This window comes from Cryptomeria japonica, chromosome 6, assembly GCF_030272615.1.
Source record: "Cryptomeria japonica chromosome 6, Sugi_1.0, whole genome shotgun sequence".
NCBI classification, from domain to species: Eukaryota; Viridiplantae; Streptophyta; class Pinopsida; order Cupressales; family Cupressaceae; genus Cryptomeria; species Cryptomeria japonica.
This window is the reverse complement of record NC_081410.1, coordinates 611,298,184-611,315,355: the sequence shown is the minus strand read 5'-3', so window position 1 is coordinate 611,315,355 and position 17,172 is coordinate 611,298,184. Positions and strand designations below refer to the sequence as shown.

Genomic DNA, 17,172 nt, shown 5'->3' with positions numbered 1-17,172 from the left:
GATGTTACCATTATTTTGTTTTCCACATTTATAAGTTGTCTCAATCGAATACGGGGACAGGATCAGCGTGAACTGGATTTATCAAGTTTAGAAGACAGAATTTTGTCTCTGTGGAATTTACGGGCTCAGTATGAACATTGGGTCTTTCAAAAGCTGTTAAATTGGTTGAAGATTGATTTGGTGATAACTGTAAACATTCATTGCTGCTAAAGGTCAATTAAGTATTAGTCAGTTTGTTACATCAGTTGAAATCGGTTGTGTGCAGTTATATTTTTGTAAACCGTAGTATGGTTTGTATATCATTGATGTTTAAAACACAATGTATATCATCAATATTGACGGTTTGTGTTTAACAAAATTGATTATTCAGATTGGTTGTAAACTGTTGCAGCCAACTACAAACCACTTACCTGTACTGATCAGTTATGATCAGTTGATCCAACTGTTAACTGCTTGCACCTGAATGATAACAGTTCTTGGTTTCTATTTATAAGGATACAAGTTTGTGGTATATGCTGTGTGGTGTGTTGCTAAGAATGCTGGAACTTATGAACAGAAATTTGTAATAGAAAAACGTTGAGAGTATGCTATTGGGAAGGCTAAGAAGTGTTGTGAATGTACATAATTCGTTTGATGAGGTTGTTCTAAAGTTTGTGTGAACAGGATTTTTTTCTGAAGATTGCACAGTATACAGTTTCCAAAAGTTTGTTTACAGATTGATAATCTTGTGGAGTATAAAACTGAACAAAATATCTTAAGTAATATAGTATTCAGTTTGTAACAACTTGAGTGTATGCTTTTAATGTTATAATGTTTCAGATTTGAAATCAGTGATTCTTTTATTTGTAACATCCTTGTGTTTGGTACTCTTAAATTTTATACACATTGTATCTTTGTGAAGCTGGATTAGGACAGTAGACCCTAGCAGCACTTCTCACCATGGCTTTTCACCCATTCTGGGTTTATTATGTATTTCATGTGTGTTGTGACCTTTTTCCACACATCACCCCATTGCTACTGGGGACCTGTTGTGACGTTTTCACACATCGCCCCATTGCAAATGGGGACCCCCCTGCTTTTTGCTTTCTAGGGTTTGTTTTCTAGGTCTTTTAGGGTTTTGTCTGTTAGCCTTTAGCTTTCGAGCGTCGCCAAGGGGATCACCTAGATAGCAGGTTCTGCTTGAGTTAGGTCAAGTTGGTAAGTGATGAAGTTTGAAAGTCCTGATCCTGAAAATTGGCTAAGTCTGAAAGTCCTGATCCTGAAAATTGGCTAAGTCTGGAATGTCCTGATCCTGAAATTTGACTAAGTCTGAAAACTGAAAATCCTCCAAAAACTAGATTTTGCAATATAACTCCTGGAGGTCTGAAACCACTCTCAAACATCCTGAAAGTATATATGGAATATAACTTAAAGTATAAGAACTTATATTTAAATGTTATATTCCATAAAATTGTCCTGACGGAGAGTTCAAAAAGTCAAATTTCGCTCCTGACCCTTCCTGAAGGTCCAAAGCGGATTTCGCTCCTGACCCTCTCAGGAGGTCCAAAGCGAATCTCGCTCCTGACCCTTGCAGAGGGGCCAAGGCGAAAATCAACCTAGGACTCATTCCTTGCCTTATTTGACCAAATTTTGATTTGCAAAGCATTTTGTTTGGACTTTGGGATTGATTGAAAACCTTGAAGGAAATGATGGATTTTGGCCAAGATTAGGAAATTCGCTCCTGACCCTTGCTGAGGGTCCAGAGCGAAATTCATTATAAACTCCATTTGCCACCTTGTTTGAGCTTGAAACCTTGTTCCTGGCCTTGAAAACGATCTTACCTTGCCCTGTGAAGTGATTTGAAACTTGAAGATTGAGCAGTTTAGCCTAGATTGTGAATTTCGCTCCTGACCCTTGCTGAGGGTCCAGAGCGAAAATCTTATTTGAGCCTATTTGTCACTAATTTTGGCTAAATTTTTATGTGCAAGGTCTCCTAGAAGGAAGGTTGAACATCATTCAAAGGTTTGGACACTTGAAAAATGGTGAATTTTGGGCAACAAAGGTAAATTCGCTCCTGACCCTTGCTGAGGGCCCAGGGTGAAATTTTGAATAGCTCTCATCTTGCATGGAAAAAGGTCAAGTTTTGGACATAGATGAAACAAGGACATCTCCCTTTACCCACCTAAGAAAGTGTCAATTTGAAAAAGTGAAGGATTTTGGTTGAAAACACAAAATTCGCTCCTGACCCTTGCTAAGGGTCCAAGGCTAAAATTTTATGGGGGATGTTTTTGCTTAGTATTGGAATGTCAAAGGGGTTTCAAGGCAAAAAAGTGAAACATTTTGGTCTAAATGGCAAAATTCGCTCCTGACCCTCTCTGAGGGCCCAGGGCGAAATTCTCAAAAACACCTTTTTTTTTTGCAAAGTCAAAATGTTGTTCTATGATTGGAATGGATGTGAAAAGGCATGTTTTACCCTTTGAAGATAATATGGATGGCGAACAAGAAGCAAACAAACTAGATAAACAAAAATCGCTCCTGACCCTTGCTGAGGGTCCAGGGCGAAAAACCTAAAATTGGATTTTTTCCTCCAGAGGTGACCAAAGCTAAGCCTAGGCATGAGTGTGAAATGACATTTGAATTGCCTTGAAGTTCGGTTGGATGGTTAAAAATGCAAATTTTGATGCCCAAAGGCAAATTCGCTCCTAACCCTTGCTGAGGGTCCAGGGCAAAATATTTAAATCCTCCTATTTTCTTGCACTTCAAGATGAGATTTTGGTTTTCGTGGCTTGGATGGGAGAAGGACATGATATGTTATGCCTTAAAAGTGATTTGAGGATAAAAGAAAGTGTTCAAAATTCAAAAGTCGCTCCTGACCCTTGGAGAGGGTCCAGGGCGAAATTCCTTCTAAAGACATTATTTCCTTCAAGATTGTTGATGAATTAACTTGGTAGTGCAAGGAAATGAATCTTAGAAATAATGTTGAGGGTTTAACAATCAAGCTAAGGTGGATTACAACTTAAAATGAAAAAATCGCTCCTGACCCTTGGAGAGGGTCCAGGGCGAAATCCACACTTTCACCTAAATTCCTCATGCAAAATGGCAAAATTTGAAGTGCAACACCTTAACTGGATATGAATTTACCCTCCAGCAGATTTTGGAGTCAAGATGCGAAGTATTCAAGGCTAAAATTGGAAATTCGCTCCTGACCCTTGGAGAGGGTCCACGGCGAAATCACTAGCAAGCTTCATTAAGACCTTGATCAAAAAATTGATATTTTCCAATTTGCACTAAATCACCAAAATTGCTAAATTTGAGACATTTGGAAAATTAAAATTCGCATTAATTTAAAAGCATTTTGCATTTAATAAATTAATTTTAAGCCTTGAAATAATTAAAAAATCCACCTAAGAGGCATTAAAATTAATTTTTAAATTAAAAAAATACAAATTGAGCACTCAAGCACATTTATTGGCTTTTGCAAGCAAGTCGGCCTCCTTTTTAATGGATTATTATCTTATTTTATTATTAAAAAAAAACTAGGTCGGCCTCATGGAAAGAAGGTGAGCGCTCTATATAATAGGGGGGTATTGTTTCAAGTTCAAATCATTCATTCATCCCTTCTAAAGTGCGAAATCCAGAAGATTGAAGGCGAAATTTTGCTAAGTGTGGAGACTAAGGAGGGTGAAATTCATTTTGAAGGCTAATGGAGGCATAATTCATCCAAGGGAGGACTATAATCTAAACCTTGTCTAGCAAAATCTAGTCTTCTTTCATCATTTTCGAAGGTTTTAGAGTTAAGTACTCAAGAGAAGGTATGGAAATCATTTTGATATTCTTCGTCAAGGCTTGTTTTAATTTCATAGCAATTTTTGAAAAGAAGTCTAAGACTTGAGAGTTTGATTTTGTTGATTAATTAATTAGGAAATGAAGAATTCTAGATTTTTCATGAAATTTCCTAATCAATATCTTGAATTTTCCCTTTGGAGAGTCTTAATTTCTACACTTTAAGATATAATGCTTAAAGACTAATTTTGGAATTTTTGTGTAGGCATCAAATGGCGACTCCCAAGCCCAGAGGATCTACAAGTCGGCAGGCTCTTATCAAAGAAGATCCGGTCCAAGACAAAGATGATCTCCTCTAGCTCAGTATCATCAAAGAAGATCAAGCAAGGATAAGGGCGACCTCCTCCAGTCTAGCATCGACAAGGACGACCTTCTTTGGTCAAGCATCATCAGGAATAACTTCTTCCAATCCAGCATTCCAAGGTGAGGTACATCAATCATCCTACACATCAAAGACAAAAGAAGTTAGAGCAAGGGTTTGTTGAAGAAGCAGATAGTTTCAGAAGAGTTAATTAAAGATAGCTTCTCAGCAACATCAAGTTCAATATCTACCAAGGTACAAATGTCAGACGAGGTGGCATCCTAGTCATCGCTCCTCCAGTCGGATTGGTCCACCTCAGCGTGTCCAGATTCAATGTACCTAACTCATGGGAGGTGGCACAAACTTCGATGAACCTACCCTGGCTATCCATTGGTCGAATATTCCAGAGAAGACATGTGTCCAATTAATACAATTATTTCATTGGTCAGAATTGAGTTTGTTGTAACAAACCCTAATTAGGGTTTTCATTGTAGAATCTTGGCCATTGATCTCAAATTGATCTTAGCCATTGAATTGTATGAAGGGCACTATATAAGCCCCGACTCTTCATTTGTAAAGGCGAATAGAATAGAGAGTAGTTAGAAGGTGAATAGTTAGCTAATAGTAGATAGTCAGCTGATAGAATAGCAATTAGAGTAGAATAGAAAGAGAAGGCAAAGATTGTTGCCAATATGTTGTTGTAAAAGACTTGTAAAACTTCATTGAAGAAATGGTGAAATTTATGGGTCGATTCAACAATTTGCATGGTCTCTATACTTCTCATATTTGATTTCATGTTATTAGATGAGTGGAAGAAATGTGTTTGATTGATGGTGAAATTCGTATATCCATACTACTAGCAGTTTGTTGATTGCAGACTTGCCTTGTGTAGTCAACTGGAATCATTCAGCTTAAGCTTAACTTCAATTGTCACTTCTTCATTGATATGCATCAACCTGATGGTGTCTATGCTTGTAGTGATGATTTGAACATCATAAAGCTTTCCTTCGAAGATCGCACTAACCTTGTGGAGATGGTCCTGGGATGTCAAAACAAGACCTAGTTAGAATTTCATCAAAGATCATTCATTGCTCCTACATTCTTAGTATCAGAATTGGATCCTTTCCTCGCCCTCGTCCCTTTTCCTTTTTTTTTTTTTCAAATCTAGCCAGTGAAATCCTGTGATTCCAGCAAAACAGATGTTTAGGTCATCAAGTGTAAGTCCCCTTATGATTCCAGCAAATCACATCATACCACAAAGAGCTTATCCACACGTAGAGATCCTACAGCAAAGAACCTTGAAGTCATCCCGATTGATCCTTTTCGCGACATCTTCAGCATTCGGAGACTTTATTCAAGAGAGGATAAGATACCTTTAGGTATTTTATTCTGTGTTCGCATGTGCATAAAAAACACGTCAATAGGACCCTCTGATTTTCCTGCTTTCTATGGTTTTGTTAGCGTCCTGTGACCTTTTGCTGCAGTTTCACCAAGCCTTGTCCAGTTCAGAACATTTCAGGCCCTGACGATTGAAAGTTAGTTTTTGCAAGTTATGTGATTCTAAAGTGTGAACACCACCAGAGTGCTTAGAAAGGCCAAAGGACGAAGATCACAATCGATTTGGACGAATTTGGACAACTTTCTATTTTTAGAAAGTTTGCTTTTTTTGCTTTTTCCTTTTTTTAGGAAGTTTCGTTTTTGGCATTTTCAGCTCGATCCTTGGTATGGCTATTTTTAGAAAGTTTTTACTATTTTTTAGGGATTTATGTTTTTTGCTTTTTCGGGATGCAAACCTAGGGTTTACACTTGCACCACTGACCAGCTTTGACCGGAACTCAAAAATTCCACGTTTTGACCTAAAAAGCTAAATCCCCAGATTTTAGGCTTTTTGCTTTTTCGGGATGCAAACCTAGGGTTTACACTTGTACCACTAACCAGCTTCGACCGGAACTCAAAAATTCCAAGTTTTGACCTAAAAAAGCTAAATCCCCAGATTTTAGGCTTTTTGCTTTTTCGGGATGCAAACCTAGGGTTTACACTTGCACCACTGACCAGCTTCGACCGGAACTCGAAAATTCCAAGTTTTGACCTAAAAAAGCTAAATCCCTAGATTTTAGGCTTTTTGCTTTTTTGGGATGCAAACCTAGGGTTTACACTTGCACCACTGACCAGCTTCGACCGGAACTCGAAAATTCCAAGTTTCGACCTAAAAAGCTAAATTCCTAGATTTTAGGCTTTTTGTTGCTTCAGATGATCCACCTAGGCATGGATTTCAAATTTCAAGTTAATCCGATTAAATTAGACTAAACTGTGAAATTTTGAAATTTCTCTGAAAATTATTCTAAGTCTGGCTAACAAGGGTTTTAAAGTATTTTTGCAGGTTCAAACCCCACCACGATCCAAGAGAGGCCATGAAGGAGCCTTGCCTGAAGTCCGCCATGCCTTAGGAGGTTGTGTGGGTGCTCACCTTGAAGTCTGCCATGTTTGGGGAGGTCACATGGGAGCACACTCTAAAGTCCGCCAAGGGTAAAAGGGCCATGAAGGTCCTCACTCCAAAGTCCGCCAAGGTCTAAGAGGTCAATGTGGAGAGCCTTCTAAAGTCCACCCAAGTGATGGAGGAGCTATCCTTAAAGTCCGCCACACCTCAGGGGGCCATGAAGGAGCTCTCATCAAAGTCCGCCATGAGTTTGAAGGAGGCCATGTTGGAGCAAAGGCTAAAGTCCGCCCCAATGCCTTAGCCAAATAACATCAATAATGGAGGCCATGAAGGTGCCTTAGCCAAAGTCCGCCATGCATTTGGAGGCCATGTGCGAGCACTCTCCAAAGTCCGCCCAAGGTTGGGAGGCTAAGGAGGAGGAGTGATCAAAGTCCGCCCAAGCATGTGGGAGCACTCTCCAAAGTCCGCCCAGTGAGGAGAAGCGCTAGAAGTCCACCCAAGATGGAGAAGACACCAAAGTCCGCCATAGTCATGTGGGAGCTAACAACAAAGTCCGCCCAAGCTTGCCAAGTGTTGGGAGCAACCTCCAAAGTCCGCCATAGGCTAGGAGGGTCCTGAGGAGAGGTCACCAAAGTCCGCCCAAGGTGGGAGAGAAGTCTAAAGTCCGCCATAGGCTAGAGAAGTCATGTGGGATAAATGTCTAAACTCCGCCCTAGGCCATACTGGAGATTTGTTCAAAGTCCGCCCAGAGTAAGAAAGCCATAGAAGAGCCAAGTCTGAAGTCCGCCATACCTTGGAGAGGTATCCAAAGTCCGCCAAAATTTGAAGAAGATGGAGATAAAATTCGAAAAAATCCACCTACACATGGAAGGTCAAACAAAGTCAACATGATGTCACAAAATCCACAGAGATTTCAAAATTAAATCCAAAATGAAGAAAATATCTAGGGATTATTGAATATCTTCAAAATAAATCCAAAGTGGAAAGTTTTTTTGAGGAAAAGAATATTGAAGGAATATTGGAAAATTATTGAGATATTAATTCAAAATGGAAAGTTTTTGAAAGGGAATATTGGAGAATTGATGAATATCTTCAAACTTAATTCAAAATGGAAAGTTTTTTTTGAAAGGGAATATTGGAGGATTGATGAATATCTTCAAACTTAAATCAAAATGGAAAGTTTTTTTTAAGAATTAGAAGTATGAGTTGGATGATTTTAGGGGTTTTGCTTGAAGATTTAACCTTGTCTACAAATACTTCATTATCAACTTCATTATTACACCAAGAAGTTCAAAATTACTAAGGAGAGCTTAGTAAAGTATGTCAGTTTGAAGATCATCTGGAGAAAATTCTAGATATTGCTGGAAGTGGGATAATATTTTTTGGCAGAAGGTTTACAAATTTCTGGAGAAGGGCAACTAGTACGAGGAAGAATCCTCCAAACTTTTCTGAATTTTCTGAATATTTTGGAGAAAATTCTAGCCTTACTCCTATCAGTCAGAGGTGAAATTAAAATTGTGAATTTTCTGAATATTTTCCAGAATTTAATAAATGATTTTTTCGAAAATTTTGGAGGAAGAAAATCATTTTTTTGGCTTAGTGTGAAATTTTTTTGAAAGTTTTGACACTTGGTGGTAACCACAACCAACCTTAAGACTGAGGGTTTTAAGGTGAAAATTCGATTTTTATGGCTAAGTATGAGAATAAAAAATGGAAAATTTTCCAACACTTAGCCATTTCGCAGCCCCGTTATTTTCAAAACTCTGCAAATCCTTTCCTAACTTTAAAATTTCCATTGTTTGCCTGCAGGCTTTATACATTATGAAATTCCAGGCAGAAAAAGATGCTCCTCCAGAGTCGAGGATGACTTCAAAGTGGAAGAACATCAGCGACACCAACCTTGGACACATCAATCTGAGGGAGTTTAAGAAGCGAATGTTTGGTCTGGACAACCTTGTGCCTACCACCATTGCGCGAAAAATGATGAAGAGTGGTATCGCGCACGCTGCCGGCTTCCTCCCCACCATGCAGTGCAATGAACTAGTAGTTGAATGTGCCAAACACCACAACCCCATCAGTAAGGATATTGTTGCACCTGATGGAAGAGTGTTGGCGAATGTCAGCGATGAGGCCATCAAAGAGGCCTTCAGGATCCCCGAGTACCACAACGCAGTATATATGACAAAGGACGAAGCTGACAGTCTATACCACGACCACTTGGACGAATATGATGCCATAGTTAACCATTCCTGGCTAGACAAGCCGAGGAAGGGCGCCTCCAAACTCCAGAGAAAGAGCCTAGTGCGAGCATACTTCAAGGAGGACATTGGGGACATGATTGTCATGCTCAATAGAATAATAGGAAATCCTCAGGCAAGAAAAGATTTTGATCCATTCCATAGGATAAAGAAGATCAAAGGGACAACGTTTGAGCACAGACTGGATCTAGAAGACTACTAGGCTAATGCAGCCGATAGTTTCGAGATTCGGAAGAGCATCTAGTCAAGAATTCCTTTGAGTATGGTGAGAGCAACGGAAGTATTCAAAGTTGCCGATCAGGTAGAAGAAAGCCTAGAACTTCAGCAGCCAGGTTTTGAAAAGATGAAGAATGAACCCTTAGTCTTGATAGATTGGACAGAGGGAGAGAAATCAGATCTAGCAGACCTCATGAGGTCGGGGGTTGAGTACTCAAGGTGGTGGACGTTTGAAAAGACAAAACAGTTGAAGGCCAAAGGTGTGACTTTAACTTATGAATTAATGGGAGTAGATGATACTCTGTCCGTCAATCCTTGTACCTCCGTCGGTGATGCTCGGAATCCAAAAAGTGTTGGGTCTCGAAAAAGGAAGGAGTTGGGTGGAAGCTCCACAAAGGTCACAGGGAAAAGGGCTGTAGGTGAGAGAAGAAAATCCAGCGAAAGTCACTCCATCCTAAGTGTTGCTTCCATTGCGCCTGATCAAAGTACAATTGGGGAGCAAGAGATGAACATCTGTGTGATTGATGATGAAGTAAGAATGCTTTCCCAACCAGTTGAGGAAGTGGTGGAGAAGGTCTTCCGAACTCCAGACAGGGGGCAGATTGAAGCCCCTACAATCTTCTTGGATGGCATACCAGCGAACCCAGGAGAGGCAGATGATGAGTTTGATCACAACACTGTAGAACAATCAACCATTCCGGATTGGCTAAGAGCAAGGATAAAGGCCAAGGTTCCCAAGGAGGCCCACTCAACCGAGGAGGTCACCGCAACATTCCTGGAGAAGGTGAATTAACCCGCTATAGCTAAACCGCCCAAACCAGCCAGGAAGTTTTCCCTGATTTAGAGAGACAGTGCCGGATTCAGGACAGTCCAGATAGCGGTGCCCAAAGAAGGGAAGACTAGGGACAATGTCACCGTAGATGATTACAAGGTTACCACCATAGAGATGGGTAAGCCTACCCAGGACCAAGAGATCCAATATTTTGATGACTCCTGCAACATTCTAAAGACAAGGCTAGCTCATGAAAAGGAAAAGAGGAAGAAAGTGGAAGAAGAGAACCAACAGTGGAAGAAGTATGTTCTCCATCTTACCAGCCTGCTCAACCATGAAGTCCCGGCTACTCCACCACAGCCTCTTCAGCAAGGATCAATGAAGGACTATGATGATATGAAGGGGTTGTACACTCAAGAAAAGGAGTGGATTTCAGACGCTTCGGTACGTGCTGACACCCTGGTAGAAAACTTAGTATCGGCACATGAGGCAACTTCTTTGTTGATTGATCGTATCCAGGATCTAGCATCCAATTGGGAAGAAGTGGATGAAATTCAGAATGAAATACTCCCTCACCTAAAGGTTATCCGAGGCATGTCAAAGAGGAGCTTAGTGGATGCAGGCATCATACAGATAGAAGACAGGTACGACTTCGGCACGTGGTACTATGCTCTGGTCACTCAGATTAAGGTTCTGAAGAAATCCGAGACCAAGTGTTTTGAGACAGAGGCAAGTGTTAGAGAGATCCTGGGCAAGGTTTTCCGTGTGGTGTCAGAGATCTGGAAGAAGGAAAGCCTAAGGGAGAAGCATTTACAAGCAAAGAACCTGAGAGCCACGATTCAGGCGAGCTTCTTCCAAGATTCAGGGATGATTGACAAAGGCGATCTTTCGAAGATTGCAAACTTCCTCTCCATCGATGACAACTTCCTTGCCACATGCAGTGGAGTGGGAAGGCATCCTTGCCACATGCGCCAACAATGTAGACCTCATCGACTTCCAGATTGGCAGTTTGCCAAATGTCACCATGGAGGAGGTCAAGCTCATTGTGTCCAGATACATTGAATCTCTGAAAGAGGAAAGTAGCCACTCACCTTAGTAAAATTAGCAGTTGCACCACTTGTCACTCTTTCATTTGCTTGAACTGATAGTATTTTGGGAAACCCTAATTAGGGTTTAGGACTTTTAATCTTGGCCCTTGATCACTGTTTGATCTTGGCCATTCATTTATTTTTGAGAAACTATATAAGGTTGCCTCCTCTCATTTGAAAAGGGTGAGGTTTTTGATGTATTGTTGCTTAAGGTCATTTCCAGATAGTATATTGCATGTGCGCTGCTTTGTAATCTCTATTATTTGAATGATTTGCATGGTTTCAATTGCCTCAACACTTAGTTAAAATTAACTTAGATTTGCTTTCATTGTTGTTAATTCGAATGAAGGATTTGATAAGTGTCAATTGATGGTGTATCTCCGCTCATACTTTTGGTGTATGGATGATTTCCATCTCACCGTGCAAAGTTAGTTTGAGCCCATCCCCTGTGCATCCCAACATCTCGATCATAAGCACAACCCATTGAAGATTGCACCGGCCTTGTGTAGTTGTCCCTAGTGTGGCGAAGCAAGGTTTGGTTTCTCGAGAGCACCCAATTGACACCGTCTCCAGAATTCGTAGGATTAGATTAGCCTTCCTAAACCCTATCTCTTTTTCCCTTTCTTTTGAAAGTCTAAATCCCAGAAAATTTCCAAAAAAAAGAAGAGCCTAAATTGCTAAATCCATCTAAGTCCAGCAGTTCAAAAATACTTGTCAAACGTAAGTCCCCCTTGAAAATTTCAGCATACACTACCCAAGAAGCTACTCCACTAAAGTCGCTTGTTCGCACATATAGACCTTGGAATCAGTAGTGATTTTTCAGGAGAGGATAGAATACCTTCGAGTATCCTATCCCAATGTTTGGTAGATGATAAAATAGACACCAACAATGTGTATTGGCCACTATGTGTGGTTGCATTCTTTTCAGTTCCAGTTTCATGTTTTGTTAAGTACATCATAGAAGAATTGTGTTCTACAAACATAGATCAATTCTTTTAATATTCCATCAGATGGTTTAATTTGTTGAAATTAATCTTCACAATAAAAGACGGTTACATAAGAAGCAAAAAATAAAAAATATTATGTTAATATCCACAAATTATCAAAGCTTGATCATCATTCAATAGGATTATAAGGTAAATCAAATTATAGTAACAAGAAGGATAGTAAAAGAAGCTAAAAAACATAGAAGTAAAACATTAAAACAATGAAAAACCAGAAATAACGGGCTGCACGCAAAATGAGTATACATGTCGGAAAAGATAAAGCCATATGAATCAAATAGAAATAAAGCCTGTAAAAGAAAGGTCCCTAAGACTCATTGAACAAAATAAAGAATACAATAGACTGCTGGAGATTAATGCCCATTAAACTCCATATTGCAATCTAAAGCTAAAAGGTAAAGACCAAAGCTCCATGCTTCACCATCACATATGGGCTAACATAAGATAGGAAAAAAAGGATTAATGTAGCAGATAAAAATGGAGAACATTTGTGCAAGTACATTCAATTGACATCTTCTATACTTATTTTTCAAGTATAACTCTAAGAAGAGAACGAATGGGCATCAGGTAAGGTGCTGAAGCTTTCTAAAAAGGTTGGCTATAAATATGCAGTATTATGCCATGAATTCACTCAAGATAAAACCCTTTAGACTCCAAAGTCATTAATAAAAAATCAAGACGCTACTTTTATTTTTAGCAGATGTTTCCACTTAAAAACAGCACACCACTAGTAAGGATTAAAACACTGGTGAGACAAGAAAATATTGGCATGTAATGTTCCAATTGAATGCGTTTTGGATTTGGGAGGTTCAAATTAAGCTTGAAAGAATTGGCATCATCTTCAGTAATAAACTAGAAATCACTAAACAGGTTAAAGACCAAAAAAATGAGGAATTATCCAATATCATACAACCCTAAGATGAAATATCTTTCTTCAGTTAATAATCTTCAAGTATTCTTGCTAACTAAAATATGATTAAAAAGATTGTTCAATCACCATATACATCAACATTCCAAATTCAACTGCAACTATTAATAACTCAGATTGAAGAGTATCGCACAACCAAAAAACAAAAACACAGTTTCTGATCAATACAAACCTGATATACGTCGTCCAACTTGCCTGGGTGTTGTGTTCACTTCCTGCACAATCTGTAATCACAATGTTTAACGACTGCACCTTGCTTACAGATCATTGCACATATCTAGTTACAATGGCAAGTCACAAAAAACATAAAAAATGCCTAAAATACTTACTTCTTCCTGGCTTAAGTTTTCCTCTGGACTCTGGATAGAAGGAACAACAAAAGCAAAGATCCAAAACAAGAGCATCATCACAAATCATTGCTATACAGAGGAAATATAGAATCAAAACGGTACTTTGAGGTAAGATAACAATATATGAACTTCATTTCCTACTTTTTTCTTTTTTGATTTTCCCTTGCTATCAGTTGGCTGCTGCCTCTTTTGAACTGGCCCTAACAACATATTCAATTCTTTAGAGACAAAGACAGAAGCATTGGAAGAACAACATGGATTTATATCCTAGAAAAGGAGCAAGTATACATTAAAAAATCAAATTTATGGAAAAAAATTGTAATTAATATGAAATTTAAACAGCAGTTGGCCAGTAAAGAACAACAAACCTTTCGTCACTGGGGCCTTTTCACTTTGTGACTTCTGCATAAACAATAAGAGAATAGAAATTCTACATTAGTAATGCATTTTATTTCCTGCCTGTATCTCACCAAAAGAAGATCAGTATAAAACTATGATAAAAAACAATGAAAGAGTATTAAGTTTCTTCAGCAATTAGCCTGCCTTCTAAGGTCAAAGTTTAATGTTCAACTTGCAACACAGATTAATCATGAAGTCAGTAATGAGCCATAACAGAAAACGATAGCATACACTGAGATTGAAATTAAAAGGATGTCAGAAAACATACTGTCATATTGTGCAAGCAAACACTCCTCTGTCATTTCAACAATCTTTAAGAAGGATTATACAGATATTAGGTTAGTCTAAGACTGCAAGTTCAAATATGTAAAAAATATTAAAAGATACCAGATTTACCACAATACAACACAAACAAGTTTAAGAAAATGGCAATACATAGTTTCTACTGTTGGAATTGATGACTAAATCCCCACAGCTGCCCAAAGATCACTTGCAATCAAAAGTTGAAGCGCCCTATCACAGAAAAGAGAAGCAACTGATTTGGTATAACGCCTAAGATTTCATTACATGAAAAATAGAATAATGATTGATTATTATTAAAATATACAATATGACACCATTGTTATATAGACAAGAATGAAACCCTAGATAAGATTACATTAGATCAACAAGATGTATCTTAATCCTATGACTCGAGACAAAAAATCACATGAACAAAGTAAGCTTAAGTATGCTTGTGCAGATAGGGCCTGGTAAGAATTAACTAGGTGATTTAGTTTTTTTACACCAACCCTCTTAATTGCAAATAAAGGAGTATGATGAAATGTCAAGATGCACTAATAATAATTGCATGGAGCAAGGATGAAAAAATCTGCTAAAAATCGCTATTTCTCCCGAGTCAAAACCCTAGCCGATTTAATCGCTGTTTAAATCAGGGCCTATTTTTTTTTAAAATCGGGGGTTATTTGCCATTAAAATCGCGTTAAAATTGCGAAAAAATCGCGCAGAAAACAGTAAAAATCGCGGTAATATTTGGCAAACCTAAAAGCGGCTATTTTTTTTACGGAGGGCAAAGTTAATTTTTTTAAGCGCACGACTGGAGGAGACGCGACAGCCAACGGGATTGACGAAAGTAAGGCAAGAGACAGTTTTAATTTTATGTAGTGTGCTTAGGTTTAGATGACCCCCATCTCTTAAATATCGTGTTCTTATCAAGACCCCCAATATTTAAAGTAAGGATTTAATTGTAATACCGTAGAAATCTGATACCATATCTGATGCCGAAATATGGTTTATATCGTGTTCGTTTCACCTTACTCTTAAATTACATATGGGATACAAATACAGTTTTAAAGTAAGGCCGAAATATGGTTTATATCGTGTTCTTTTCACCTTACTCTTAAATATTACAATTAAATCTTGCATAACAATTATTATCAGGCTACTACTGCAAGAGACAGTAAGGCAAGAGGCTACTATGCAGTAATATGCAGGATTTAATAGTAGGCAAGAGGCTTCTATTGACGAAAGTAAGGCAAGAGACAGTAATATGCAGGATTTAATAGTAATATGAACTACTACTGCAACTACTGATATGAACAACCTTGTCATATAAACCTGAGCACATGATATAAACTGCTTTTTAGAATATTTTAAGAAATTATATGTTTTCAAATGTTCAATAATTTTGCCGATTTTTTCCCCATTTTTTGCCGATTCCCGATTTTTTTTTAAATTTCGGCCAAACGATTTATTGCCGATTAAGATATTTACATCTTTGGCATGGATAGGTCCCGGCTGCAAGGCTTAATTAGGTACCCATGTACAAACAAATAAATCTCCCACAACCAAAAAAAAACATGGGAAAAAAATCCTCTCCAAAATCAAGAAAAAAAGTAACTAACATGTACATGTGATAGAAGAAAGGACTCAACATGACCCCCCAAGGACAACTTTTCTCACAAATGTACAATGTATATCCCCCCATAAGAAAGATAGATAAGACTATGAATCCCCCCACAAAGAAGTAGCTCACATGCCAATGGTGAGGACTTGAAGTGAGACAACAATCCACTACATGAAAGCGACATTTCTCCCCTTGCGAAGAAACAAATCCATTGGTAATTGTGGAAGCCATTCCCCTAAATCTAGATAAATAGGGAATCCAAATCCAAATATATGCCTCTGAATGCAACTCTGGTGTCCTCATGCTAAATAAAGATGTCTCCTCCAAATTAGGAACTAAATTCCCAATCATAGAAATGGAACTAGAAGAGAGAAAAACTTGAACTGTATCTGGAAACACTGAAGATGTGATGATATTACGACTATCAAAGAGGTTATGCAAATCCTCTAATGTGTCTTCAAGATCTACAATGTGAGACTCCACAAACAATATGATATGTTTTGGTGGCATACTCCATTTTATTCATATTTGATTTGTTTTGTTATTTGTTTGTTTGGCTTGTTAGCTAACTTAGGCTATTATTTGTTGTATGTTGTTCCCATAAATGAACGGTTATGAATTTCTTTATGTATAAATATATATCTCATAATACAAAGGAAATCAGTTTTTGGCATTGATATCTTTGATATGGTATCAAATCCTATACCTATGCCCACTCCCATAGCGCATAGTTCTCATGCACCTTCTCAATCAGAGGAACTCAAAACCTTTGTTGAGTATGTAAGTGGCCACTTCGTTTGGGTCTACCATTCCTCCTTTGGTGATACCATTTCAATTGCTAGAATACGCTCGTTGAAGATTTAGTTTCGCATGAAATTGCTTGTGTCAAAGAAGCCACGACTATTGTTTGTTCTTGCATGTGAGAAATTCTACAATATCTGCTATGGTTGATCCAAAACTCTTGGCCTCATTCATATCATCGCCCATCCTTCCCCACTCTTCAAACCTACTTTCTTAAATTTGAGGATCAACATCTTCATCTTGCTAGAAAAATTCTTGGCGAAAGAGCATAGAAGTCTAAGTTATTCTTTTGATTAAAGCTGGTGTAGAGAAGAAGAATAGACGGATTGGAGGAGCAGGCTGATTAAAGGTGGAATTAAAGGTCGACCATTGCAAGGACAATCAGTGGATCGATTTGAAATTGAGGACACCAATTTTGTATGCTCTCCATACGGATTTTTAAGTGCAGGTTGACATGCATAGTGTCTCATTCATCTAAGCATTCCAACCTTCACATTTTCACAAGTGTCTCATTCATTTGATGCACCAGTGGAGGAGTGTAAGAACCTACCAAGGGGCTCTCAACTCAGAAAACGGAGGTTTAGTTGAACCTGTTGCGTTTTATGTTTTGTACTTTGCAATTTCTAACAAGGGTTAGTTTTGAACAAATAGTATGCAAAAAGCAATATTGGAAAGAGCTGGAAATTAATTGAACTTCAGAAAATAGGATTATCAAACCCTTATTACATCCAATTTGCATAAACACCTTCAATAAAGAAATCAGACAAGGCCAGGAAGTTTTATGGTCAAATACCTCAAATTTATGAAACCCCTTATTTGTCCTTGCTGCCGTACAGCAGTAAATAATGACAGCAAAATTATTTATCAGTCCAAACTACCCGGAATGGTGA

At 38.3% G+C, this 17,172-nt stretch overlaps 1 protein-coding gene across 8 annotated transcripts in view; it reads right to left on the bottom strand.

Annotated features, from left to right (window-relative positions):
* The window catches only part of LOC131037736 (DNA-binding protein RHL1), a 118,054-nt gene that overhangs the window by 20,613 nt on the left and 80,269 nt on the right, over positions 1 to 17,172 (bottom strand). For 5 of the 8 annotated variants that reach the window (XR_009104285.2, XR_009104284.2, XR_009104286.2 and 2 more), the window contains exons 7-10: positions 13,545 to 13,578; positions 13,318 to 13,376; positions 13,156 to 13,185; positions 12,999 to 13,050 (exon numbers count right to left, since the gene is read on the bottom strand). Coding sequence is in view for 5 of the 8 variants with exons in the window: in XM_057969927.2 (XP_057825910.2) it covers positions 12,999 to 13,050; positions 13,156 to 13,185; positions 13,318 to 13,376; positions 13,545 to 13,578 (175 nt within the window). In the remaining 3 variants the exon portion in view is untranslated. Of the gene's footprint in view, positions 1 to 12,998; positions 13,051 to 13,155; positions 13,186 to 13,317; positions 13,377 to 13,544; positions 13,579 to 14,008; positions 14,089 to 17,172 lie in introns of those variants that run through there. The other 3 variants (XM_059207521.1, XM_059207522.1, XM_057969928.2) reach the window with 3 other exon arrangements.